The sequence below is a fragment of the Corvus moneduloides genome, chromosome 2, assembly GCF_009650955.1.
Source record: "Corvus moneduloides isolate bCorMon1 chromosome 2, bCorMon1.pri, whole genome shotgun sequence".
Lineage (NCBI taxonomy): Eukaryota > Metazoa > Chordata > Aves > Passeriformes > Corvidae > Corvus > Corvus moneduloides.
The window spans coordinates 87,080,869-87,105,969 of NC_045477.1; the positions used below are offsets into that span (position 1 = coordinate 87,080,869).

Below are 25,101 nucleotides of genomic sequence, written 5' to 3' on the forward strand. Positions count from 1 at the left end.
TGATGGTTTACTGGTTTAGGGGCTGCAGTGGTGGTGCTGGGTTGATGGTTGAACTTGATGATCTTAAAGGTCTCTTCCAACATTGGTGATTCTGTGATTGTATGTTGTTGATTTCTCTTCTCTTGTGTTTCTTTCTAGTTCACAGCATGACATTGGGTGAAAGTTATTTGCAAATTAGGATTTGTTTAGATTTTTCCTTGAAATGGTAGCTCTGTTTCATTCCTTTTCTCATTAGTTGCTGTGTCCTGTTTTGAATAAAAGGTAAAGCAGACACCGAACATAACCATTCAGTTTTGTTTTCATAGAATGTATTAATGAAAATAAGCCTAGAATTTTTACATGCTGTGTCTGGCTACAAAATTTTAATCACGAGCAAGCTGCATTTTTAAGCTATGAAAGCATTTTGCAGACTACACTTTTATGAGCAAGGGTTTTGAGGGTAGCACCTCATCCTGCAGCCCACCTGTCCCCCAACAGCCAGCATATTCAGGGTATGCACTCAGGCACCAGGAGGTACAGCCAAGTGGTCAGGGGGAAGCATTTACAGTCCCACACATATTCCTCTAGGTTATGCTCAAAATTCAGGCTGAACAGAAAAACAGTCTTCCTTTTTTTAATCCTTTAGACTGGAAGTATGCTGTCCTGGCATGCCACTTGCAAGCTAGGCATTCAGAAGATGGTAGAAAAATGAAGAAGAGGGGATTTGTAAAAGTCTAGCACCTTCACCACCAAAGAAAAAAATCCCTCCTGGAGCTGGTGAAGTGTCAGAAACAAGAAATCAAGCATCCTTCTCTGTTAGTATTATAGTTCCAAACAAGACACTCAATGGTGGCATGAAACTTCTGTTAGCGAGTTGCTTTCTTCCAGCTTGTGAGATTGCTGCAAAAACAGAGCCATTCATGTTGTAGTTATGCCAGTGGCAAGATGGCACAAAAGGGATCACCTCTAAAAAAAACAAAGATCAAAAAAAGAAAAGAACAATCAGTGATGATGTGATTATGACCCTAGAAGCAGAACTTTCCAACCCCATTTGGTGCACAAAGCACTGTGAATATTACTTTTCCCCCCTTGGCTTTATCTTTTACTGCTTCTGAAGATGGAAATTGTATTTCCACCCTCACTTTACAATGACTTTGGAGTAATTGGTTAGCAAAATACATAAAGCTGAGGTGGAGAAAGATTTACTGCGGCAGTTTTAGTAGTATCCATACAGAGTGCCATCTAGGGGAGCTCAGTAAAACCTCATCCAAGATTGGAAGCTTCGTTTGTCCTTAAAAATCCAACTGGAAAATGCTTCACCTGTAGGATAATGTTCCAGGATCTTGCCACAGCTACTGAGCTCACTGCTTGGAGTACATAGGATGGCATTAACATTATAGGAAAATAAATTGGCAAGAGATTATGACAGGGTACAAATGAACTAGGCCCATAAAATCAACAATCCCTTGTTCAGCTTGTAAGAAAAATTATGAGCTTTAAAATCCTAACCTGTAAATGCAGTGATTAAATCAATTAAGAAAATTATTTTTCTTTGTTTCTCTGATAGGACAGAAAGGAAATCTTTAACTCGTACAAGCATATAAGGAAATTAGCAAATTTTTGTTTCATTTTGTTGGCCTGGTTTGATCTCCTGTTCTAACTTTACATATTCTTAATCAATATATATTTGGAGTAATATGATCATGTACGTAATTGCACTTCTGCCTAACATTTCCTCTACTTAGCATTGCTTGAGTCAGCCTAGAGAAGTCTGTTTTTTCTCCTATCTTTCTGGAAATTGTGATAGGCAAGCAAATAAATTCTGAAGGTCTCGAGGTAGCTAATTATGCTGAGCTATTTTGATGACGCTTGAATTTCTACCATTATTTAATTTCCTAAGATAAACTTGCTAAAGAAAATGTGCTTTACTTTTATTCTTTTAGAAAGATTCCTAAAATTCTTGTAAGAAACAGTCAGAGTGGCCTGTGCATTTAGGACCTGCTCTTCAGTCTTCAGGCACGGAGCCATATGCAGACGAGGTTCCTTTCTCCTGCACGAAGCAGCATCTGTTCATTACACCATCCCTGTCTTCTCAGACTTGTGTGTTCTTTTGTTGTCTCTTTTTGGCCTAACATGGTCAAAAAAATGTGTCTTACACATGCTTGTCTCACAAGGCATTGCATAAAAAGGCCTATTTCAGTCTAACAGCCTTGCTGTATCTCCTCTACCATATACATTTCCTAAATTCTTTGGTTAGGAGCAGTCTTCAAACTGTACAGATCCCAAGTCACAGTTCAGTCTATGGCTTGGCTCCTAGGTGCTGTTAAAGACACATATCTAGAAGATTTCATTCTGCTTATGTCTCTGACATCATTTTTGCATCATTATAACATATTCTTTTCCTGGGAAGAGCTGCAATAGATTGGTTCTATGTTAAATCGGGAAATGATAGAAACTGTTCTCATTTTTCCTTGAGCTGCCCAGTGGTTTTTCTCTACAATATTGACTTAACAATTTATAGAGATTTGATATTTACAAGAACCAATGCAAATAAAAACTGAGTTAGCAAATATATCAATGCCATTCTGTCACTTTGTCATCCCTCTCATGAATTCCCAGCACCCCTTTTACCAGCGATCTCCACTCACATAACTTCAACATGAAGATAACAGTAAGTTCCTTATTTTTTTGTAAGCATGATTTACAGAAGGGGCAATGAAAATCAATTATAATTATGGCTAATACACTAAAAAAAAAAAAAAGGAGAGCTGTGATGCTTGGAAGCAAATTAATTGGTAGAAATTGTATAAATGGTTAATAAGTATGTAGTGTGTTCCTGCTCTAACATTTTTCACATTACTAAACTGGAAAACTCAGAGAGTTAATGGTACAAGTGGGCAAAATTCCTCCCACTTTTGTCCCCTTCCAAGTCAGTGTCAGTATCCATTGATTCTACAGGTCTCAGGCAGTGGGACATAACACATGCTTCAGTTTTGTGCGTACCTAAGTACACATAATACTTAAGTTTCTGAAGCCAAGAAATTGTGAAGGATCTTACTTTAATTTCACACTGAGTAACAGTGGGTGAAGTTGTGCTGTGATTTATTTTTTCCTCAGTAGCCAGCCCTCTAATGCAAGCTCTCCTTCCTCCCATTTCCTGCTTTTAGGAGAGAGAGGTGTTGTTATTTAGCAAGTGGCTTTGTCTGCTCTACTTCATGATAAAATGACAACACAGAAGAATAGCAAAAAAAGCCAAAAATTTCAATGGTAACACAGCCATTTTCTCCCTTTTTAAAGAAAAGTATGAATAAATAATCCATAATAGCATATGATTCTTTTACAGTATCTACATTATAAGAAGCACAAAAGCATAATAAGCTTCAGAAAGGTAAAAATGAGTTTTGCAGTGCTTTTGATTTTGTTGTTCAAGGTATACTACACTATATGGAAATGAATCAATACCTAATAAATGTATAAAAAAAAGAAGGGAAGCTTAATTCTTCATACTGGATATAGCTGACAACATTATCTAATTTTGTTGTTAATATTCTTTAATTTTTACTTGGCCAACAAGCTTTTTGCTTTGTGGTTTTTTTGTCTTAGAAGCATTCAAGCTTTGCCATGCCTATGTACAATTGCAGGACAATTCTCATTTGCCTGGCACTAAATTGCAATAAATCAGTTTTAAACTGAATAATCTGTCATGGGAGAATACTGCATGTTGTTAAGCCCTTGTCTCCTTCAAGTGTTCTATGTTAAAATGCCTAGATGGGAAATTGTATTAGCCAAACACCTCTCTGTCTGCCAGTAGCTGCTTTGAGTGGAAATCAAGCGATGCGAAGAACCTGAACTGGGGCAAATCCCTTCCTGAGTGAGAGACTGGTGCACACACATCCCTGTCCCTTTCTAATTAGCTCCAGCAGTCACTGTGCCCACGATTCAATTAGCACTTTGTAATTGTTATTTCATTCTAACCCTATTTTTGATCTTCTATAATGCCTCAAGCCGGCTAAAGTTCTCTTCCCTCTGTCACATAGCAGGGAGCTGGAACGTCCCTGCCAGGCCTCCCCTGGCAGACGCTGTGCCTGCTATGTGAAAATGTACATTTCACCCTTCAGCTAGATCTAATTTAGAAATCTTTGAGCTCTTAATGATTTCCTATAGTTTGGCCTAATTGAATCTAAGTGCTTTTGCATTAAAACTAGAATGCCCAGCTGGGCTGAAGCTGAAAACCCGTGACCCTGAAACACAGTCCTAGAAACACAGAAACCCTCCTTTCTCTATGTTGGCAGTTGCCATCCACTGCAGCAAAGCCACAGCCATCTTCCATTTAGACCCAGTGCATGGATTGCAAAAATAGTTTGGTTAAGACCAGAGTATTCTGCAGAACTGAATTACCACCAACACGTGCAGCAGCTGCTCTATGCAGTGATGCTGCTGCAGCCCGAGGGACTCTGCTGCAAGAGCTGCTCTGGCCCAAAGTTCCCCCTGAGAGAGAAAGGGGCTCCGTTGCTGCTGGGAAATGTGCCACCCAGGTCAGCACCACAGTGGGCAGCTGGGCTCTGGAGCTCTCCCTTCTCTCTGTGACTTGAGATGCTGTGTATGATTGACCAGCACCTCAGGAGTTCTACCTCCAGCAGGTGCTGGGAGCAGGAAGAGATGTGATGGCAGACTCAGAAAAGCTGCCTGGGCTCCTCTCTCTGTGTCTTCCAGCAGGGTTTGCTGTGGGCTTTTCTCTAAATCTATTAAAGCCACTGGTGAAATCTCATGAGTTTCCCTATGAAATTCTCTTCTTGAAGGCTTCTACAGTAGAGGACCATATACCATGTAGGGTTGATCCCTTATCAGTGTTTTGTTTGGGGTTTTTTCCCCAAATTTTGCTGTTCTCTTTAATGTTCAGGCAGGAACAAGAAGTATTTGCATCATGTCTAATTAGAAACCTCTTCTAAGAACACCATACAAATATTGCACAGTACAGAAGTTCTTATTGGTCTATTAATAAACATAAAATATTAACAAATAACTTTCAAGCACAAATACAGAATATGAACCCATAATCTTATCCTCCAGCTAAGAAAGATTCAAATGATGGTATGAATAATATCTAATAATTTTCTAGCTACTAAAATTATGTGTCTACAAAACCAGACTTGTTTTTTTAGACTAAGTTTAAGTAAAAGCACTCCTGGTGCGTCCAGGGGGTTGGAAGAACTTAACCAATTGCTGTCACACATTCAAACTAAATCAGATTGTTAGGCTCTAATATTTACATTTCAAAATTTCTGGCCTACTAAATTATACTCCCAAAGTAAATATCATTGCAGTATAGCAAATTATTTACAAAAGATGAGCTAAGGAAAGCAATTCCATCATTTCTATTTTCATCGAGGTGAAAAACACAATCATCTTACTCAATCCTATGCTCCATTAGCAGGAAAATTTTCCACTGAAGTCAGCACAGATCTTGGTTTCATAGGAAAATATTGTATTCTGTAGCAATACCCATCTTGCTCTCAGTAAAGTCAGTGGAAGACATGCTTCTGAAGGTAATGGTAGTAAAGTGAGTTCTTCAGTGGTGTTTCATAATGTGCTACATTGGCAGGAAAAGAAACATCGATTTCATAGAATCATAGAGGTTCATCTCAAAGAACAGATTTGCTTCTGGTTAAGAAATACATGGCAGTGGGAAATTTAAGAAACTTCAAAGTAGCCTGCACTGCAGCATGGAAAGAATGTCAGACCTTATGCATATTAATAACCGCCACAAGGACAAATCACCTGATTCATTCAATCACTTCTGTGTTCCAGTTAATATGCATGTATTATAGCACCTTAGATTGCTGATTTTGATGTTTACTTCTGTTTTTAATAAAAATCCCTTTGTTTCCCCCAGAAATTTCACAGAAACAAATGAAATCTTTTCTTCTAAATGAAGGATGTTTCATTTGACCAGACAGAAGTAATTTTTTTTTTCATCTTTTAATTTGGCAAGGAAGTGGGAGAATCCTCAGTTTTCTCCAAATTGATTTATTTTTGACTATGATTTGTTTTCATTTTCCTACTTTGAACTCTTTCACAGGTGACCTTCTGAAATGTATTATAAGTCAAATTTGGCAGGTTGAGACAGCATACAGCTCCAAAATCACCACTTCAGTCCTCATGGGATGGTATGTAGGACTATTCTCTCCCTGTGTTCACATACAAAAGCCTTTGGACTTCTCCCTAGAGATGTTCACATTGTGAAGTTGAAGAGGGGCGGTGCATAGATCTCACCAATCTGCCTGCGTATTTCAAACAGAACAATATTGTCTCTGGACTTTAGCCAGGGAAATAATTTAACTTCTCAGAGCAGACAGTTTTTGTCTTTGGCACAGTTGATACTCCCTAAAGAAATAAATAGATCAGCCTACAAGCTGTTGACTTAGAAAAAAGAAATTATTCTAACAGAAGTGTGTTGCAGTAATGTTACTTTTAATCAGTTTAATCACAAGATTTTTCCAATCCAAGAATTTTTCCAATTCTAAGTTTATGCAAAAAATATTCATGTGAGCAGATATATAATACCAAACATACTTCCATATTTATGGAATACATATTTCCATAAGTAATTGGCAGAACAATCTACCAATTGTTCATAGTTTTTTGCAGATATTCCCATATCCTTATAAATTTTATCACAAGACTTTTATAGTTTTTTTAAGATTTAAAATTTTATAGAATTAATCACTACAAAAGAAATGTTAACAATTTGTTCTTCAGTTTGAAGTGTCACTTGTTTATAAAGTTTCAGTTTTCATAAATTTTGAATTAATGATGACTCATGAGCTGAATACCAAGATTAAAACAGTAACAATAAAAGTCACTTTCAGGATTCAGCATAGTTTCCACACAGTTTTATTTTCCCCATGATTGCTTACTGCCAAACACCCCTTTACCACCTGACCCTGCAGCAGAACACTCGGATGACAGTCACACTGGGCTGGACATTGAGGCCATGTGTGGGCAGTTCACACTAAACACACCTTGAGAATGTGTTTTCGAACTTTTAAAATGTTTCAGGTCACTGTTTTAGCCTGAGAGATGCCCAAAGAATTTGAATGCATGGCTCAGGGGTCAGCACAGGCTGTTGATCAGTCCAGATACACTGTGTGCAAGTAACCATGCTGCTGTCAATGTCTGCAAGCTCAAAAGGTGCAGGTTTTCACGGTCAGTTGGCCCCTGGCAGAGAATAATCCTCTGCATATTTAACTTACTAGTGTAGCTGAAGCTTTAGAGGCAGCAGTACAGCTAAACTACTTTCATGTCCATCAACAGTGTATGAACAATTTTTGCAAAGATGAAAGAATGAGTCTGATCTTTACAACTCAGTTGACTTCACATTTGTATTAATTTCCTCTTTCTTAAGTAACGGTTGCAGCATTTACTGATTTTAGATCCTTGGCAGAATAAAAGCAGGTAAAAAGATCAGTGCATCTTATACAATCCTTTTTTTGAGATCCATGAAAAGCTGTATCTTTGCACTGCTGCTGAATCCCATTTTTCAGATACTGTCTCTCTATTGCAGCACAACCCCAAAAAACACAGCTACCACATAAATGATGCATAGGCCCAGCAGTGATACAGTACAGTGAAGAAAAGCAAACATTGAGGCAAGAAGGAGCTGCAGCAGGGAAAAGGAGTGAAGCAGGACATGCATGAAAAAAAAGGCATATGACATAGCAGAAATCAGCTACTTTGAAGTATTAGCTATGGCAGGAATCACATGGAATGAGTTCTGCATCATCTGCCAATTTTAACATATGCCCTATGGGACTTTAGCTGGAGCACTGAATCAGCCTCATATTGCAGTCAACCATACTGTCTTTCCTACAAAAATTTCTCTGCACATTCCACTTGGGGGGAAACCCCACAGAGCTGACAGGATAAGAACTTCACTGCACCTTGGGGAACTTTTGGGCCAGGGCAGAAGGATGAGCCTGACTGTGGTGCCTCATGAAGCAGCTGTTGTTGGCAGTAGAAGTCACGGGGTTGAGCAGTGGAACAACTGAGAAGTAAATCTCAGAAAATTTTATTCACCATTGCCTCTTTCCAGACCTCTCACAGGTTTTTTCCTCCCAAGCAGAGACTGCTTTATTCTATGGCTTCTCAGTAATACTGAACTGGAAGTCAGCCACCTGAAACAGTCATGCTGTTCTTCCAAATGCACATGGCACTCTAGTGTAGGCATCAGGAGCATGATTCATCAGACCAAGGCTGGACATAAACATCTGAATTAGCTGCCTAGACTCCATTTATTGTGTAATGAAAAGGCCTTTTCTACAAAGCAACACACCTCATGCTAAAGTTGCTTTCTAAAATGGGTGGTACACCAGAAAGTGCTTATTTCCCTCCATGGATAGCAAAGGGAGTTCAGATGTGCTTCAGACATGGTCACAATACTGCAGACACATAAAGTTAATGAAATGAAGCTCAGTCATTGTTGCTCTATGTAAGGAATAAAATAATCCAGAAATTAGACTATCACAGTCCAAGATGCCTTGTAGCTGAATTGATACAAAGTTTCATTTAAAAAAGCATTCCATTTCCCACAGCATGTTTCAGTTTCCATTTAATATAGGAAACACTGTTGAATGAAATATTATTATTTGTGGTATTGCTCTTGAGTGTCCACTTGGCAAATCAGAATGTACCAGAACTGAAACATGAGCTGTTACGTAGACTTTAGGCACAGGATGACTTAAAATTTGTCTATTGCTAGAAGTAGGTGTCAGCTTGCTCGTTTCTAGGAATTGGCTATGCCTCCTTGCCAAGAAGAAAGCTTGTAGTACCTGTAGCCTTTTGTTTCCTCACAGCTTTTCGGGAGCAGCCTCTCCTAGCTCCAGCCTGAGGCAAGAAGCAATCACGAGGAGTGGTGTTCTGGGAAACTCACACCCTTATGTTTTTTCTTCACCACATTAAAAGTGTAAGCATGGCCATATGTGTCATTTCTGAGTTTCTCAGAGCAGTACAAATTTACACAGACACATAAGGAAGGCCTCCAGAACAAACCCTTATTTCTGCACTTATCCCCAGGAACAAACACAGGATTTAACAGGGATGTAGAAATACCCATGTGGATCACCCCAGCGGTCCCTACAACCATTATTCTGACACCAGCAGTGGCAGCATGATACATTCTTTAGGGCAAGTATGTGAATGTCACATAAAAGGGGGGTTTCCTTCACCCCTCTATGGTTTTTTTGGTCTGTGGGTGCCCCAGGAAAGCTGAGACCCTTGTTCCTGCCCAGTCTACCAGTGTCCCATTATGGGGACTCCACTGATCAGTGTGCTGTATTGGAGGACAGTTCAATTGACTTGCTCAGGGGCATGCGCTGACAACGAATCAGAGCTGAATCCTTTACAACAATTTAGGAATGGGAACCCCCTCCTGGATGTCCCCACTTCTATCAAGTATGACTGCTAGCACCCTTGAAGGACACACACTGAACAGTTTATGGAATAACAGACTTTATCAATAAACAATCTGATAATAGAAAATTGTGAAAAGATAAGTTTAGAAGATTGCAGTTGATAGCAAAAACCAAATTTAAAGCAATAGACAGACAAGCTGTAATCACCAGTGAAAGCTATTTTGAGATAATCATTCAGCACATATAGAGTAAGTTTCTTCTTATCCAATAGGCGTTCCTGTGGAGAAGAAGACAGGCTCAGCCTTGTCAGCTGATCTCAAAAGTTATGGTAGAGTCTTCCATAATTTCTTCTCATTCTTAACTATTTCTTTACATTTTGGGTGGAGCTTAAGTGACACCAGTCATACATACTTTTGTTACTGATTGGTGTAAAATTCTCTCAATTTGCTCTTAAATTCCAGAATAGCAGAATGTTCTGAGTTGGAATCCAGACGGATCATCGAGTCCAGCTCTTACACATACAGGCCTCAAACCCACAGCCTTGGTGTTTTTAGCACCATGCTCTATGGTCAGTAAAATATTCAGCACATGCCCAGTGAGGGGTGATCATACCTTGGAGGTGGGCACACCTTGGAGGTATGTGTTAATATTACAATGAGATTATAATGAACCAAGTTCATCTGAGGAGAGTGATTTTGCCACAGTTGCTGGTTCAGCAGCAACACAGCTGCTCCTGTGTCCCCTGGCTGGCAGGTGCTGTGCACTTCACTGGCTACATGATACCATCGAGTAGTAATCCCTGCAAGGATTACTACAGAGCCTGGCTGAGATGTCTCCACGATGCTCTACCCTCCATTTCATCCCTCTCAGCACGTGCTTAAGGTTGCAGGTTGAATGTGTGGGGAGTCAATGTGGAAAAGGTTTCATGCGTGCCAACCACATTCCATCCAGGAAGTAGCAATTGCATTTCACCCTATAATTTCTGTACTGTTATAACTTTCATTAGAATTTACATACAACTTCCCAGTTTTCTCTAATTTTAGTTCAGTCATCTTCCCACAGTGAGCTTACCATTTTCCACAGTCTATTCCCTCTCGTACATCCTCAGAATCAAGTAGTTTCATTCATAAGTTGAAATTTGCAATAGTGTGCCCTCTTTACCTTTTCTACCAAGTCACGGAGGGATTTTATTGGAGTGCTTCTTTCCTTCTTGAATTGAGGCAGTTTACCATGGCTTATAATACAATATTTGTAACAGTATCCATACAATAATAATACTACTGTGTGAGTCCTGGCATACTGACATGGTATTTAAAGCAGAATTGTCTGGATATATTTCCCTTTACCTGACCTCCAGCCATTCATTACAGCCTTGAATACAGAGCATCTGACTCAGCTGCTCTCTCTCAACATCTGTAGAACTGCCTGTCTGCTGATGGCCTTTTCTCTCTCTTTCCTTGGACACCTGTCAGCACCCACAGCCCTCCTTCTAACGTAGCATCCCTTGGCTTATATACTTGGAAGAGTAAAATATTCTTTTTCTGACAGGTATCAGGAAACCATATTTCTCAACAAACAACATCCTCATTGCATTTTCAAGGATTCATTCTGCTTTGCTTTTCTTGCTGACCGTGTTACATCTTCTGTTTGATTTAACTCTCTGTGCTGAGGCAAAATAACAGCTTGTCAGTAATGGGATTAAGATATTAAAAATATTACACACAGTTGTCTTGGGTTTTATAGGTTGCAGGTTTGATGATGTTCTACATCATGTCCCTCAGGTCTTGGATACTAAAGTATCTTGCTTACTGTGAGGATCTCAGCTTTCACTGCAAAAAGGGAAAATATCTACCCCCCTCCCTATTGCAAAGAAAAGCTTGAAAACATTATTGCAGCAAAAATAAAAAATTGAAGATCTGGAATCAATATAATATAAAAGCTAGGTTCATGATTTTTATGATTATACATGACTTCAGTGAGGGCAGAGGGAAGGAGCACTCATTCATTATTTCTGCAGGGGTAATACTGATGGCAGAAATGCCATCTTTGGGAATACTCTGCCACCAATGTCTTCAGAGCAGCAACAATAGCATTCTCTCCTCAGTTTGTGTGAATATGAGTTGTCCTATGGTCTCATTTATTCTCTCTGCAGATTCCAACCTTGATCTTGCAAGCTATTTATTTTGTACCCCTGAAAAGTGCTGCAGTGTTATGCAGTAGTGGTATGCACAGTTAAGAAGCCCTGACTGTGCAAGATAACAGATCTTGCAGCTAAGCAAACTGAGTGCAAAAATTCAGAGACATTTAGTTTAACTATATTAAATTTGCCTTTATAGAAATTGCAGTATGTTCAAACCCTGAAATACTAAAAAAGGAGATTTCATAGTACAGAATTCCTGTTCACTAATTGTACTTTACTCCAAAAGTCAAAGGATGCACCTCCTCCCACACTCCATCCTGGCAACACGCGAACAACAGCATGGAAGTAAGGAGAGGGATTTTAATGGAAATCTGAAAGGCTGATACCTTCCTTCCAATTCCATTAGGTGGAGCTCTCAGACAGGAAGAAATGAATGAAAAAAACAACCCAGCAGGCACCCTTAGGAATTACTGGTACTATGCGGGTATTTTTCCCTGCCGAGATCTCTCTTTTCTTGATAGAATTCACTAGTGTCCAAGTAGAAATCTTATTACATGTTTTCAAAACTACTGTTACGCAGCAACCTACCTTTACAACTAGGTTTTCATTAGCTTAACACATCACCGAGATCAAGCTGCAAACTTTGGAGGTAGCTGAATGCTGCATCACTGGTCTCAACATAAACAACCAGATCAACAGAGAAATAGCTATGGAACAGGGAAGAAGAGCAGATAAAGAATTTAAGAGCAAAATATAAAAATCAGAACATTCTAGCAAGTTCCTGACCATTAATGATAGAAGTTCACTGACATTAATGGTGCAGGATTCAGCTGAAAATGTTGTCATGCAAATGCAAGGGCATAAATCAAACAAAAATTGCAAAGTGTTTGCAACCTGATTTTCTGCCGCTTTCCTATTCTAGCTTCTACTCTTGTTTTGATCTTGCAAAGTTTCAGAGCAGGTCTCCCAATTCCTACACTAGGGAAAGGATGAAAATAATCCTGTGTAAAGCACTGTATGAGCAAAGGACAGAATGTTGGATACATATTTTCAAGACTCTTGGCTCTCATACCACTTGTTTGTTATGTGCAGTAACTTAGAAATGTCAATACTTTTGCCAAATAAATTCCTGTTTTTGACAAAATGGGAAAAATGTAAGAAATGTTATAAAGGAAATTAGCAGAGATTGTCCAGAGATATACGGAAGGAAAGAGTCTGAACTGTTTCCTGTTAGACTCTACACCTTAGTTAAGAGAAATGATTAACTTAATTTAATCAATTAAACTGTGATTAAATCTTGCTAGTTTTATCTTTTATGAAGGCAAACATGATACATTTGTAACTGACAATTTCAGTAAAGTTTAGCCTATCTCCTAAATTTATCCTTGATACAAAAATACGATCATTTAATGACTTCTGAGGTATGATGCTGGAAGGTGGTTTGTATTTCACGTTTGAATATCATGTCTGGTTCCAGATTTTGCAACAAAATCTTCTGCAGACACTTGAACAGTCGGAAAGTCTGATCCATATTCAGACTTTTTAAAACCTGTACTCTATTGTACCAAAACCACCATTTAGCACATTGTGCTAAAACAAAAAATATTCAGTGCCCATGAGACATGAGAACTAGCAGCTTCATTTTTGTGTTGAAATCAGTTGGCCTCAATATTTGGCAGGCTTTACTTTTACACACTACTGTAGATTTGCTTCACCAGTGTAAAAAGAAATCTTCTCATAGTATTGCGGACTGCTGCAATGTAGGAAGGTGTCTGTCTCCAACACTGAAGCTTTCTCCCTCACTTCCATATTCTGCTCTGCACAATTCCTCAGAGGAATGTTTACTGACAAGGAATATCTTTTAAGCTTTTAATTTTTTCCACAGGCACCTACCACTGACATTAGAAAGGGGTCACAGGTCAGATCTGGCCTTTCCTTCTTGGCACAGACACCATGGAGCACGATTGTTCTGGTCGTACCGGGCAAAGAACACTGCTTCCGCTGTTTGCAGCTGTAGCTTCCACAACTTGTTTCAAATGCAGAAGGCACAAAACCCCAAAGCATCAGGAGCACATCTTATTTTTAACTTTCCCTTGCCTGCCTTCAGGATGGTTTTAATGACTACAGCATAGGTAGGCAGTTTTCAAGCTCTTGTCCCTGGAGCTGTTCCTCTTTCTGATGACAATACGTATCTGTGCTTTGATATGCTCCATTCTTGGTCATATATGGCTACTCATAGCCTCTACTGTGCTTATCCTGAGACCCTTACCTCTAATGGAGGGAGTTACTATTATCCCTATTTGATGTCTTCAGGCCATGTGACTTCTTTAGCATTATCCATGGAGCCCAGGGCAGAGTAGGAAACTGAACCCAATTCTGATGCATTCCACCTCTGCCCATTGAACTATACTTCAAGGTAAGGTGACATTACACAAAGAGATGATTTAAACTTCAAGAGTTGGAATGTAGGTTATGGTAGTCTTACCCTGCTTGGCTAGATACCAGAGAGAAAAAAGCAGGAGAAGGGTCAAGACGGTGGAGAACTGAAGCATTCTGGAGCCCCACAGTGAGCCTCTGATAAAATCCTGTAGGCAGAGAGCACAGCTGGTAAGATTCATCTGGCTAGGGATGGCAGAACCAACATGCCCATTTTCCCAGTGTAAACCAAAATGCTCTTTCCAGTTCTGAAGTTTTTCCACCAGGAGCTTGTTTTTAGCAGATTAATATTTTTCCTTGGAAGTTTTTACAGCAGAAAATTCTCAACAATCCACTATATGCCCCCTTAATTCCCCTCCTGCTTTCCAGCATCCATGCCCTTGAAGGGGTAAGAATATTCTCTTTTCCATGATGAAGTATTTCCCTAAAGTACAGTATGGTTAAAAGACAGACAGGCAAACTTAACTACCGAGATTTCCATAAAGTTCAATTAAAAGTGCCAAGCTATTGTGACTAGCTTTGTCAAAATCTAGGTGATAAGTTCTGCTGTGCAGCAAACTGTGCTTCTTTCGTAAAATGCTGGTGAGGAATGGTGGGATGTTACTGCTCCGGAGGCTGCAGGCACGCAAACCTTCTGGATGTATCTCCCCAGCTTGCATCTGACCCATGCACCAGAGCTGAGCTGCCCCTTTGAAAGGGAGAGCCTGAGAAGACAGCCAGTGCACATGCTCTGGGCTCAGAAGGGAGACAGTGTGATCTTGATAGGAAAATAGCATTTACACAGCCAAAATCCTCATCTGTTACTGATCATGCTGCACCATTATCTTTCTTTTTTTCACCTGATAATCAGGCATGGTGCTTTGAAGTGAACATAAATCCACTTTTCTTGACTTCTTTGCCTATGCTTTTGGAAAAGTGCTCAGTACTTGTACTGTGCATCCCTATATGGTTTCTTTTTTAATATCTGTTTCAGAAAACACACCCCTACTGCAGCACAGTGCAGCCTATAGCAATGAAGAGGAAAAATAATAAAATCCTTAAAGACAGATCTGGCATTCTGAGTGCTATACTTGGGTCAAACTTGAATTTGAAAGGCTTCTTTAGACCATCAAAAAATATTTTCTCCCAGTCTCACAACAGGTTATTGGATGTTAGAAATTTCTGCTAGTAGTTATGTGGGAATAAGTTGAATTAGCTGAATTCATTACACTTCTTAAAACCAAACTTTTATTTGCTCTGAATAAATTCAGTCTCCTATTTAGTAACAGTCTCCACCTCCTCCTAAACTTCATTAAAGCTTCATCCTGTCAATGTCTGGGCATCTGCTAGTAAACATAGGTGCTTTGAGAGGATCCTGAGATGCCGTGATAAACAAAGCTTCTCAGCCAAGTTAAATGTTTCACTCAGGACTGATCTGTTCAAAACCTGGTAATCCTGCCCATTTGCTTAAACAAGTGGTTCTGTCATGACCAGCCCTGACCTACTTTTCCCAATGCCTTATTTGTTGCACACACGTTTTGGCTTTCCTCTGATTGTACTCCAAACACAGGCTGCCTTTTGCTAGCTCTTAGAAAAAATGCTCAAAGCAATGGGGGCCCTGATGAGGGGACACCAACGCCACTCTGCTACACAGTGAAGAAAGCACAACATATTGCCAGCACCCATCAAACCAGAGGTATTAACCTGCTCCTCAAGCAAGCTTTGGATTCATTTCTCTTAGCTGGCCAGTTTGACTTCTTATGGCATGGAAACAGAGGAGCAAGTTGAACATAAACACGTGACTCCTGCAGAAAGAAAAATCTACAGAGGAAAATCCAAATGCCATTAAAGAGTAACAGCATTTAACAGTGACTATGTCTAATGTCTCTTTACTACTATCAAGAGATAGATAGAAAACTAGTTCAACTCCCTGCAGAACACATTGTTCCTCATCTTTCAAGCAGACCCAGGATAGAGCCTTTTGCTAGGCATATCGATCTCTTTCACACTGCACATGAGCTATCACTCTTTTTCAGGACATCCTTCTTCTCTTTAAATGACAGCTTGATTGTTGGAGCCAATCTCCATCAGAGCAAAATTGTGTATCTAATGGTTGGGTGAGTGGAACTATAAGTCCTAAAGTCCAGTTCTGTGGTCACTGGCTAAAGAAAATGATTTAAACTTGAAAGGATTCTGTTTTAATGTCCAATATCCAAATCTTTAACTCATTAGGGATTCTCTAAAGCTACATGCAAAACCAAAAGAAATCTTTTCCCCCAGCTCTTCCACTGAACTCAGTATGATGTCAGGCAGCTCCTAGGTGTTTTCCAAATAGTTCACCTCGGGTTTGGTTTCCAGTAGAGATTTTTCATTCCAAATATATGATATAAAAGGACAGATTTCAGTTCAGTGCAAATAAAAAATCCATGATCCAAGGTATTTATAAGATGTTCGTGTAGGAGTGTACAGGATGAGCTAAGGGGAAGGGAAGGGAAGGGAAGGGAAGGGAAGGGAAGGGAAGGGAAGGGAAGGGAAGGGAAGGGAAGGGAAGGGAAGGGAAGGGTCTAATTAATTGGTATACTTCTCTCTCCCTGCACTAAATGAAAAAAAAAAAAAAAAAAAACCAAAAAACCTGGTTAGCATATTTGAAAAGAGTCAAACAAAACCAAATATTTTTATAGACTTCTCCACCATTGTACCAGGTAGGAAGGAGAAGGCATTAAAATTTCATCAGATTTCTCTTTTGAAATCTGATGGTAACATAGCTGAGCCATATTAGCTACCTCTTAGGATGGACACGTGCCTAACATAAGCTCTCTTCTGTCCTCTGATCCAAAAGACATGTATCAAAAGCATTCATGGACAATTAGGTCAGAGATAACTCCTTTGAACCTCCTTTTTCTTAAATTGCTTGCTGAGTTTATTCCAGGTTTTCAAATTCCTGTTGATAAAATTGAAGAACAAAAGTGCAGCTGGGGTTTGTGCAAGTGGCAATTTTAGGAGTACCTTCATTCTCTAAACAGCTTGACTTTTCTCGTCAGGGAAGTGTACCTGTCAAATCACATGTTACTCTCCCTAAGATGCAGTAACAGTTGGCTGATATCTGAAAAAGGATGATATTCAAGAACATGCAGTATTTCACAGTTACATTCACAACAATACAGCAGCGCAATCACATCCACTTTCTACTCCTCCTGGACAGAAGAATTAAGTAAATCACCCAAACCTGGTTAGCAAAGCAGTGCCACAGGCAGGAGTGGGACTGAGCTTTCCCAAGTCTCAACCCCACTGCATAACCACAGGGACACTCGTGGTCTCTCAGAAACCCCAAGTCACTATAGCAGACAATGGCATCAAGAATAAATCCAGCTGGCATCAAAAACAACCTCAGCTAGCTGCAGGATGAAATTCAGCCTGGGGAATACAGTGAGTATGGTCCCTACGGCCAGGCCGTGCCAGTTCCTGCATCATCACACAAACCATCTTCCCTCTTTTTCTGGGATGAGTTTGGATCAGGAGCAGCCAGTAGTGTGTGAGGGAATAGCACAAACACTACCCCAAATGAGTGCCAGATGCCCTAAGAGAGGCCCAGAGGGCCTCTAAGTAAACCCAAAGGCAAACAGATCTGTCCATCCTCTGCTGTTATGTCCCCTGAAAACAGAGGAGGGCTTGTATCAGTAGCTTCAAGAGAGTTTGGGAAAGTAGAGCTACCTGATTTTCTGCCCCAATTTGAAGCTTTGATTTGATAAAGATTCCATTCTTACAGCCTTGAGTAATTTTAGTTGCTTTTTCTTGCCTTTCTTTTCCCAAACACTCTAACCTGGAAAGTGGAACTCCAGTACCCCAGGAGGGTATTACTGACATGATGCAGCCTGACAATATGTAACTCCTGTCTCCAGCCTGCATTTCTACTCTCAAGCATTCTATAAAGAACAATTTTTTTCAGAACTGTGTTGTGACGAATACTCAGTTAATCTGTTCTTTTCTGTGGCCAATAAGTGCTTTTTCTTCTCCCCATAAATGACCATTATTTCATACCTCTCCTTGCTGTGAATTTCTCCAAACTGTAAACTCTTACACCCCCTTATATTAAACTGCATCTTCTGAATAATGCATATGGGTTATGAACTCCTATGATTTTTCTCATTACTTTGGTTCATCCAAATAGCTGACCAAAGGGAGGTCCATTAATTAATGTATCTGATAACTCAGATCTTGTTTTCTCACTCACTCTTTTGAGAGGGAGATTTGTTCTGTTTGTTTGCTCTTCATGCTGCATGTTCATGTCTACCCAGGCTTTTATGTTGTGTCCATCATCATGAAATGTGAGATGGTTGATAATCCTCTTCTAATTCACAAAACAGATACGGTCTTGGCAACAGAGCATTTTGGCCTAAAAAGCAATACTTGAAGCCTGACATGTAATCTATGGATTTGTCCAATCTAATTACTGCCACTTGCATCAGTGTTTTTTATGATATAGACATATATCCACTCAGAAAAATCACTAAAGGTACAGAGGTAGCTGCCAGGCAGTTACTCCATCACTTCTGGCTTGGAAATGATTTGAAAGATGCTATAGAGGTGGAAGGCTCTGAAAAGCACATCAGTCCCTTAAACAATGTGTTTTCCTTTGTTTCTGCTCACATTCAAGTATTATTTTAGTAGATTAGACTCAATTTTTCACTAATTTAACTGTACTTTCTTGTAACTAGGTAAAATTCTGGTTTTGTTGAAGTTAGTGAGTAATAAAACTTCTACATCAAAAACTACTGAATATATCCATTTTTAAGATAATAGACTGAGAGTTGGGGTAAATTAACATGCACTGAGCACTGTGCAGCAATGCCAGACAAACTGCTGCTCTCAAGCCTGTTTGTTCACAATTGCCTTTAGTGTTTCTAACATGTGGGACCCTCTTCAATGCAGACACATTCCAGGAACAGTTGGCTATGTGCATTCGCTGGGCATCTTAGACATGTTTCTGACACTCATTCTCCAAGGAATTGTTCTGTAAGTCTGGAAATCATTTTAATAAACCAGAAAATGTCTCCTTATATTTTTCTTGCATTTAAAACTCCCGTGAAGCCATTGGAAACTGGGCATGCAATAAGAGATCATATTAAGAAATGATCAGTCTGTGTTTGACTGACTGCACCAGAATTGCCTCCAGCTAACACCAGTGTCAATCACAAGCCTTTCACTGACACCCCTGAAATTATATGCAAAAGTAACTACCCTAAAAAAAATAAAGGGATTAGGCTTGTTAGATGTTTTCATTGATTTATTTCAGCCTCAACTCATCAGTGTCCTGCCCAGTCTGCCCCTGTCCTTACAGAAAGAGGGAAACACATTTGTTTTGCATTGCTGCCAATTTTGGGGTTACAGTGAGAGAAGATTAATAGTTACAACTTCTCCAAGCAGCAATCTCTGTCTGTACAAGCCTTATCCACCAGCACACACCACTGGTTGTTTCCTTCACAAACACTGCAGCCCTCTCCTGGGAATCCAGTGGCTTCGGATCTCCTCCCAGGCCAGGGATGTACCATGAGTCGACAGGATTTGCTCCCATTAGTGGAATCTAGGGTGACACAGACTGTCCAAGCCTGGGGATATAAAACTGACCCTGCCTTTCCAACAGATTTTAGCAGGTCTGAATAAACATCCTGGCAGGAGGATTGGAGAGCCAACAGGGAGCAAGGATAACTTCATTTTGGCTAGGATTGCTGGTGAAATTAACGAGAAACAGCCAGGTCTCCTTGTGCCATCTACATCGCATAAGCATCCCGTACCTTAGCACTGGATTTAATTTGGGCATTTAAAGCTGCCTGCATTATGATGTGGCTGTGGGTCTTTTTACCCATCTTTTGCGCATGTTCTTCCTTGCAAATGTGTATTTGCTGCAGCACATTTTCAAAGGGAATCGAGAAAGAGAAAACTAAAAGCTGTATGTATTAGTATTCCTGTTTAATATCAGCTTACTAGGTGGAAATTAAAATGATTTTTCTGTCACTGTTATCTCTCTTCACTTGGCAAAGATTGATTTCCTTCTTCCCTGCTGCTTACTAATAAGACATCTGAAAACTAAGATGGTTTTTATGTTTACTTCCTTGTTTAAATCAGCTTTCTTAACTAAGGACAGCTTTGGCAATATATTTGTTGTTTAACTTGTGATTTCTGTGTTGGCTCAGGCTCCACCAGTGACAGAACATCAAACACGGAGATGCTATATATTTTTAATTACTCAGGGATGCCCTCGTGCATAAGTACATGCAAATTAAACAAACAGATTTTAAAACCGGTTCAGAACAGATTGCACGTTACACAATCAATCACATTTTGGTTTCAGAAATGATGGTGCATTATTTTGCTTCTCATGCTGACAAGTACGGAGGTTATCAGCCATCCCTTGCCATTGCTACTGCTGTGTCTGGCACTGCCAGGTTTGGTACCACTTTATCCAGAGCTGACAAGCCAAGGAAGGTTGATGGCAATGCACAAATGCTTGAGTGTGACAATCAGCTGAAGCACTACTCTATGTGGAATGACACCTTTCTACAAAGGAAATACTAATGTCCGGCAAGTGGATTAGAAAGCATTTGTCTCAAAGAACTGGACACAAGAACCCATCCATCTGCCTCCAGAATCTATCACTCTTTTGAACTGGAAATGATAAACTAATGAGCACAGTTGGTGTCTGGAGTCCAAGCTGCATTGTATGAACTTGGTACTGACACCCTGGTGGCACTACAGCTCTAAACAAGATGTAATAATTTCAAAAGATAAAAAAGGTTCAGTGAAAATGTTGCAGGGGAAGGTGTTCATATCAAAGGAAAAAGGTGGGAAAAATGGCCATCTGAATACTGCAGATGAGGAACTAAAGCATTACAGACAGAAGTGCTGTGGTGGGTATCCCTAAAGAGCCAACCATTCCTCCTGCACAAAAAAGCTGAGCTTTTCTGAAAAACTGAGTAATGTGTCCTGCAACACATGCTTTAGAGATATTATGTCATACCTTTTAGACATTTCACTGTATCGGAGACCTCCTTATTTAAGATCCTAATATTTCTCTTTCCTACTTTCTTTCCACTCCATCTTAAATCCCCATGCTCGGCATTAATAACAGTTTTTCCTCTAGAGTATTTATGCCTGGAATGCCTGTATAGCAGTATCTTACCTTCTTCCTCTCAAATTTGATTATCCTTCATTTATCCACTTTTTATATATTGAAGTTTTAGTCTTTCCTTCTCCCTCTTGATAAAGTTGCTCTTGTCCTTCTTAGGGGATGGTGTCTCAAGGTTTCTTTAAGCCCTTTCTTACATGGTTCAATGACGCTCTTCTGTGTTTCTGTATTTTTGATATAACTGCACTCAGAACTGAAATCCAGCAAGCACATTCTGTGAAGATGCACCTGGTCTGTCCCCACTACAGATCAAAGGTGACAAGTCCTTGCATTGTACCAGAAGCAGCTCACGCCATGTGAGCAGCCTGTGTTGCACCAAGGGTGCCCTCGCCAGCCACCTGCTTGGGTGACCTGAGGGAAGGGTGCCTGCATCTCTGGCTGTCTCCCAGCACAGGGCTGGTCTTGGGGCACCTGGCTCCTGGCCCGAAAGCCTGGTCCTGGTCAGCTGTGCCGGGCAGGCAGGCAGGAGTCTGGGCACACTTCAGGCGCTGAGTGCCAAGGTTGGTGTGCATGTGATGTGCCGCTACACGGGCACTTCTGGCGCTACGGAACTCGGGGGTGAGTTGAAAGCTAAACCAGAGCTACTGCTGGGGGTGAATAAGCAAGCGATGCTCTTTCATCCAATTTCCATCTTCCTGTCCTATTTTCACGCTATCTGTCCTGGTGCACCTTTGGTACATGTGCCAAAGGCCACAGAGATGCTGGGGGAAACTTGGCAGGCTGTGACCCATGCCGACCTGCCTGAATTAAAAAAAACCCTTTATTTACCGGAGGTGGGGAGGAGTGACCTTTCTGCTTAGAAAACGTCCTCCCTGCCGCCGAGCCCCGCTCCAGGTCGGTCTCTGATGGGGAATGTGGGCGATGGAGATGCCAAGTGCGGGCGGAGGGGGTAGACGGGGAAAGGAAATCCCGTTCCCTCGCACCCCTCTGCAGTTACAACCACAGCACTCACCCGGGCTGCGGGGCTCCCCCGCGACGCGGCGGCGACGGGAGGCGGGGGGGCCGCAGGAGGCGTCGGCGGCGACGGAGGAGGAGGGAGGAGGGGGCGAGCGGCTGGGAGGGGAGGGAACACCTCGGCTGGGCGGAACACGCCGGCCGGCGCGGTCCCCGACTGCCGCGGCCGGGCTGCCCGCGCTGCCCGCTGCTCCCTCTGGCCCCGCACGCTCCCCCTGGGGCCGGGGGCGGCGGCGCCCGCCGCGTCCCGCCCGCAACTTTCCCTCCTCCGTGGATGGCTTTCGTCGGAGACCTGCAGGGCAACCGGGCGCTTGACACCTGTCCCCCATGGGCCGCCCCCGCGCCTAAGTTTGCCGGCGCCCGGCCCCACTCCGCCGCCGCCGCAGGGCGGGCTTGAAGCCGCGGCGGGGCCGCGGAGCCCATGGCCGGGCGCCCCGCCGCGCCGAGCTGTCCGTGCGCGCCGCCCCGTCCCGCCCGCCCGGGAGCCGCCGTGCCCGCCCGAGCGCCGCAGCGGGGGCGCTGAGCGAGGCAGCCCCCGGCACTCCGCCACCGGCTCGGCGCCAGCCGCCGGTGCCCGCCGGGTCGCTGGCGGCGGCGGCGGCGGGGGCGGCGGCGGGGCCGCGGGATCCGTCCGCGCTCGCTGCCCCCGTGTAGTTCTCGAGTCGTCTGTCCTCGGCGGCGGTCCGCGGGTGACATGCAGTCCCTCATCTCTCCGGTGACCAAGGCTATCCTGGTGGCTTTGTTCATCTTCGCCATCCTGCTGATCCTCTACGTGATTCTGTGGTACATCTGCCGCGATGTGGATTGCGACCATGGGATCTGAGCGGCGCCGCGGGGCCAGGGCTTAGGAGCCGGGATTCACCCCGCGGGGCCGGGAGCGGCAGCGGCAGCGGGAGCTCCTCCGGGCGGCAGCCGCCGCCACCGCGGCCGAGCAGAGGAAGAGAAGGGGAAGGAAAGAAAAGAGGAAAAAAAAGAAAAAAAAAAAAAAAAGCGAACGAAGGACCAAGCCGAAAGAGCCCGGAGGACAACTGCGATCAAGAAACCAACCTGAGCTTGACCTTCAGAGACCAGGGTGACCCGGTGAGTCTCCTCTCTCCGCGGCGCGGGGGATGCGCGGGTGCGGCGGGGCTGCCTCCGTCCCTCCCGCTCCGCTGCCCTCCCGCTCCGCTGCTCTCCCCTCGCACACACAAACACACACGCACTCGCACACGCACGCACATGGATGTGGCACAGGCGCTCCATACACACGCCGCGTACACACACACTAGTGGATGTGCGTGCCTGAGTGCCTGCTGCACGCAGGCATGCGTGTCCCTTGGGGACATGCAGGACCTGTCCTGCTGGCCGGGATAAATTTTGCCTGCCCCCGTCCCCGTGTCCCCCCGCTTTAAATTTTTCGAGGTGACAACGCGCAAAAGGCAGCGCGCCCGCGGGAGCGGCCGGGCGCGGGAGCCGGTGCGGGTGCCGGAGGGCGGCCGCCGCGCTGCCTTTGCGGCCCCACATTGGTATGCAGGCGGTGGCTGCGCCGCCAGGCAGACCTAAAAGGTGAGCCCAGGGGATGGGGGAAAGTCAATGCTTCATCAGCCCGGGGGCAAATCGGGAAGTTACAGACAATGAAGGAAGGAAAAGACGTCAGGTATCCGGCCAATGCCAGCAGGCAGACTTCGGTGAGGGGATGTAAAGCAGGATGAGTTTCTCCTTTCTAGGGCCAGGTTGACGGAAGGAAGTGGGGAAGATGACAGAAAAATGTGCATGGGAAGTTCTGGATGGTAGCGCTCTTTGTCTGGTCTCACTGACACTGCATTTCCTATGTCCTACTCTCTCTGAAAGGGTTAACGCTCAAGGGTTATCCCTTACGTGCTGAAGGTGGGCAATTTCAGAAAATGTTGATAAAAAGTACACAATTGATGACCGTGTATGTGCTGACCGTGTTGGGACACAAGAGGGGATGTATCCTGCCCAGCCGTTTTCCCACCTGAGAGAATTTGTTGTTGGCTGTTTCTGCTCTTATTGTTTGGTTGTACTGAATACCCTGTGCTGAAGCAGAGAGACAGCAATACATTGTGTTGAAAGTGGAAAAGACCTGCTGAAAGATAAATGGTCCCAAACACTTGGGCTGTAACTGTTTCTGTCCTTGACAGACAAGCTGTCAGGAATAGGAGCAAACTCTAGCTGCATGCGTTATCCCTGGCGGGATGTATTCGGATGCTGCAGAGTGTGGGTGCGTGTACCCAGTGGGGAATAGGAGAAAAATCAAATTCACATTTAAAGCCGGCGAACAGGGACCTAGCCAACTGCAAAGTGTAATCGTGTGATTCTGGATAATTTGACATTGAGTACTGCTGACCGAAAGCTCACCTTTGCAACAGGGCTCTGTACGTGGAGGAAACTGTTCGGAAGTCGATTCTCTTGCCATTTTGGTTTGTGCTTCTGTTCCGTTTGTATTTCGTAGGGCTCTTCACCTGACTAGTTGATCAAACATGACATTACCGTTAACACACGCTACTAATGTGATTATAACAGCAGTGACATCAATGTTTCCTTGCCCTGCAACTACAGTAGCAATGCATTTGTTTACTTCCCCATGCACGCTCTGAAATGTCTGTTACTCAACAGCTCTGAACAGCAAGGGAAGAGAGAGGAGGAGGGGGAAACTCTTACACATTTAAAAATGGCTATAGCTCTGTTTCCCTTATGCATATAATTATGTGGAAATAAAACAACCTCCAAGTCCTCTTCATCTTTTTTTTTTTTTTTCTCCTCAGTCAGTACACTTGTTTTTACCTAAGTGGCAAAAACCTCTTCACACTTTGATATGTCAGGTTGTGTCACATGTTCCCTTCCAAATTAACAGCAGTGCACATCTTCTGCCCCTCTCCCAGCTGGCTGGAGCTAGTGGGTGAGACAGTTATGGAGGCTTTGCCATTAAGTGTTAATTATTTCACAGTAAACCAAACTGTTATTTATAGCACTGGATGAAATGTGGCAAATTAATGTGGTTTTCAGAAAACTTTAAGTAT

General features: G+C 42.6%; 2 protein-coding genes across 6 annotated transcripts in view; one reads left to right on the plus strand and one right to left on the minus strand.

Moving 5' to 3' along the window:
* Positions 1–291: 291 nt before the first annotated feature.
* LOC116439993 (collagen alpha-1(I) chain-like) lies at positions 292–23,329 on the minus strand. Of its 3 annotated transcripts, none has more exons than XM_032100199.1 (3): positions 23,129–23,329; positions 14,015–14,114; positions 292–945 (listed from the first exon to the last, which is right to left on the minus strand). In XM_032100199.1, exons 1-3 carry the CDS (start codon positions 23,321–23,323, stop codon positions 779–781), a joined length of 462 nt encoding a protein of 153 aa, XP_031956090.1. In that variant the 5' UTR covers positions 23,324–23,329; the 3' UTR covers positions 292–778. The 3 variants fall into 3 exon arrangements, 2 of the variants coding, with proteins under 2 accessions (XP_031956090.1, XP_031956089.1); XM_032100198.1 differs by lacking the exon at positions 23,129–23,329 and adding an exon at positions 22,080–22,481; XR_004238361.1 differs by lacking the exon at positions 14,015–14,114.
* Positions 22,669–25,101, plus strand: part of ZBED1 (zinc finger BED-type containing 1) — a 53,194-nt gene continuing 50,761 nt past the window's right edge. For 2 of the 3 annotated variants that reach the window (XM_032100194.1, XM_032100195.1), the window contains exon 1: positions 22,676–23,161. The gene's annotated coding sequence lies outside the window, so the exon portion shown is untranslated. Of the gene's footprint in view, positions 23,162–25,101 lie in introns of all 3 variants that reach the window. The other variant, XR_004238360.1, reaches the window with a different exon arrangement.